We start from the raw sequence: 2,500 nt of genomic DNA on the forward strand, positions 1-2,500 counted from the left end.
GCTAGTCCCGCTCCGCAGGACTTTTGTAAAGCATGCTTGTGGCATGTTACAGGCGCTAGTATTATCGACCTCAGAGACCCAAACACTAATTAATAATTAAGGCTCAAAGTATGGTCGAACAACCGTCAAACAAACCGGTCAAACAACGAAAAGAGACTAGTGCGACCGCTAGACGGCGGTCTCCGCCGGCCCCAAGGCTGCCCAGCCCCAGTACCACCCCGGCCACATACACCGTGGCGCTGGAGTTGGTCAGTGAGGCACTAGACGGGCTACGGAACCATGCGCGCGCCGGCCGGACAGGCTGCGCGCAGGTGCCGCGCCGCCTCGATTTTGCTTCTCCGCTCCGCGGCCGACTGAGGGGCCAGCTCGCCCGGCGACAAGCCCAGCCATCGCCCAGTGCCCCGGACCGCGGGGGGCACGCAAAAAACTGCACCTACGACTAGGGCGAGCACGTGAGGGCGTCGGTGTCGGCCGCGGGCACGCTGCGAGGAGGGCGCGGGTGGGAGCATGGGAGATGCACCACCGCTCGACGAAGACGCGCCCGACGAAGCCCTGCTTGCGGAGGATGGTCGATCCTCACCTACTAGCGTCGGGCGTGTGCAAAAAAGAGCGCAAATCGGAGCTCAACTCGCGCGCGGCTGGGAAAGGGGTGTGGCACCCCTCCGAAGGCGCCTAGCGAGGAGCTGCTGCTGCCCCCAAACGCGCTCGGGCAGCACGTCGGCGCGCCTGCGGGGTGGGTAGAGGTGAAACTATGCTTGCTGGCACGCGCATCCCGCACCACCCCCACGTCCGCGCGCACCATGCCGCCATCCCACCTCACAGCCAAGCGCCATCGCCGTCGGACGCGGCGACGCCGAGCGGTGGCCTCGCAGACGACGAGCGCGATGAGGCCGCCGCGCCGCCGGGGTGGCCGGCGCGTGCCAGCCGCTGCGTGGCGGGACCAACCCTTCACGGCGACTTCACGTCGGAACGAGTCGGATCGACGATCGACGACTCGCCGCCTGCACCAGCGTGTGCGCCTCGCAATTCTATACAGAATTGTCGGCGGACAGCCGGCAGCAAGAGAAACCGCAGTGAGCGGACCGCCACTGCTGTACTTGACTCTAAAAGTCCGTCGGCCTAAAAGACGCCGCGGACAAAAGAATTTCGGCGGGCGAAATTCCACACATGACTGTGAACACATCCACAGTCTACTAAGAGCATAGCCGTCTACTTAGAAGCACCAAAAGGGCAAGGCATACCGGTGTGAACAAGTCTCCACCGACACCCCCTCGTGCATTGGCCGTTGGTGCTTATCCGACGTCTCGGAGTAGCAACCTGGCCGCAGGAAATCAATTGCATACGGTCTGTAGGCTCCTCGGAGGCGGAGCAAGCCTCAGCATGTTACATGAAGCGCCCGTGCCAAAGGAACGCAACGAAGGGAGTGAGGAGCACGCCCAACCCTTGTCTCTTGTGGCACGCTAAATACCCAAAATTTAAGAACGGCTCAAAGTCGGTAGACACTTCGAGCGGCTGGGAATCGCGTACCAAATTTAGCAGTCGGAGAAGAATGGCTATTTGAAAGATGCAAGGTTGAAAACAGCCTTCAGGAACGAGTGGTAGCCATACTTGTCTCCAACCTTCGTGAGCGAGTCGGCTACTCGCTTAGTGTGGGTAAACGAAAGTAGCGTATACGCTACTATGAATGAAGAATCCGAAAAAACACGCTGCGGGCAGTCCACCCGAGCCAGCCAGCTGCCGGCTCGCACGGCAGCCTCTTCCTCTCGACCAGCCTCAACTTCCGTACAGTCAACATTTTGTCGCTGCGTGCTCGTGGTGAGCTGTGGCGGCGGTCGAAGTTCGCCCAGGTTCGGTGACGAGCGCCAGACGATAGTAGTGTCTCTGTTCGCCCTGTGCATGTCAGGCCAGGCTGCAGCAGGGCACTACCATCGTGCTGCCCTGTTGCAGCCTGACTTTGCCCACTGTGCACAGTCGCCAGAGCACCACCACCGCCCGGCATCGTGTCACGGCGAGCTCCTTCTGCGCCCGCTCGCGAGGCTCTCGCGCTGGCACACTTTGGCCATCTGCTGCTCGCGTTCGGCGAGCTCTTCTCCGCACTCCTGCCACGGTGCCGTCACCACACACCTTCTGGCCGGCCTGAGCCGCGCGGGGTCGCCGGCGGGGGCAACGCGTCGACCTCTCTCTCTGGTGCACCACGGGCCGCAACGGCCTGCGAGCAGCGTGCGCGAGGAGGCAGTGTGCCGGCACAGTCGAGCCGGAGCATCGGGTTCTTGATGCTTGTGGGGTCAAGTCTGACCTTATGCGGCCTAATATGCAACATAATGCTATGCTCTCACCCAGCCTTTTGAGATATGGTCCCTCAAAGTCGAATTTTCGTTTCTCGGGTCCGTTGGCCTCTTTCGTAGGGAAGAATTTTGATACCCGTCAAGACGCCTGCTGGGGGCAGCTTTGCGATGAAGCCGTTTGTTCCCCCAGCAAGGCACACACAAGACAGATAGGA

At 61.3% G+C, this 2,500-nt stretch overlaps 1 protein-coding gene across 1 annotated transcript; it reads right to left on the reverse strand.

Moving 5' to 3' along the window:
• Positions 1 to 105: 105 nt before the first annotated feature.
• On the reverse strand, positions 106 to 638 carry EMIHUDRAFT_437286 (hypothetical protein; the record flags this gene model as incomplete). The annotated part of the gene is made up of 2 exons (XM_005764995.1): positions 446 to 638; positions 106 to 417 (listed from the first exon to the last, which is right to left on the reverse strand). Coding segments are annotated over exons 1-2 (375 nt in total), but the record flags the coding sequence as incomplete, so codon positions are not given.
• Between the last annotated feature and the right edge of the window lie 1,862 nt (positions 639 to 2,500).

This window comes from Emiliania huxleyi (assembly GCF_000372725.1).
Source record: "Emiliania huxleyi CCMP1516 unplaced genomic scaffold EMIHUscaffold_57, whole genome shotgun sequence".
In the NCBI taxonomy this organism is placed as follows: Eukaryota; Haptophyta; order Isochrysidales; family Noelaerhabdaceae; genus Emiliania; species Emiliania huxleyi.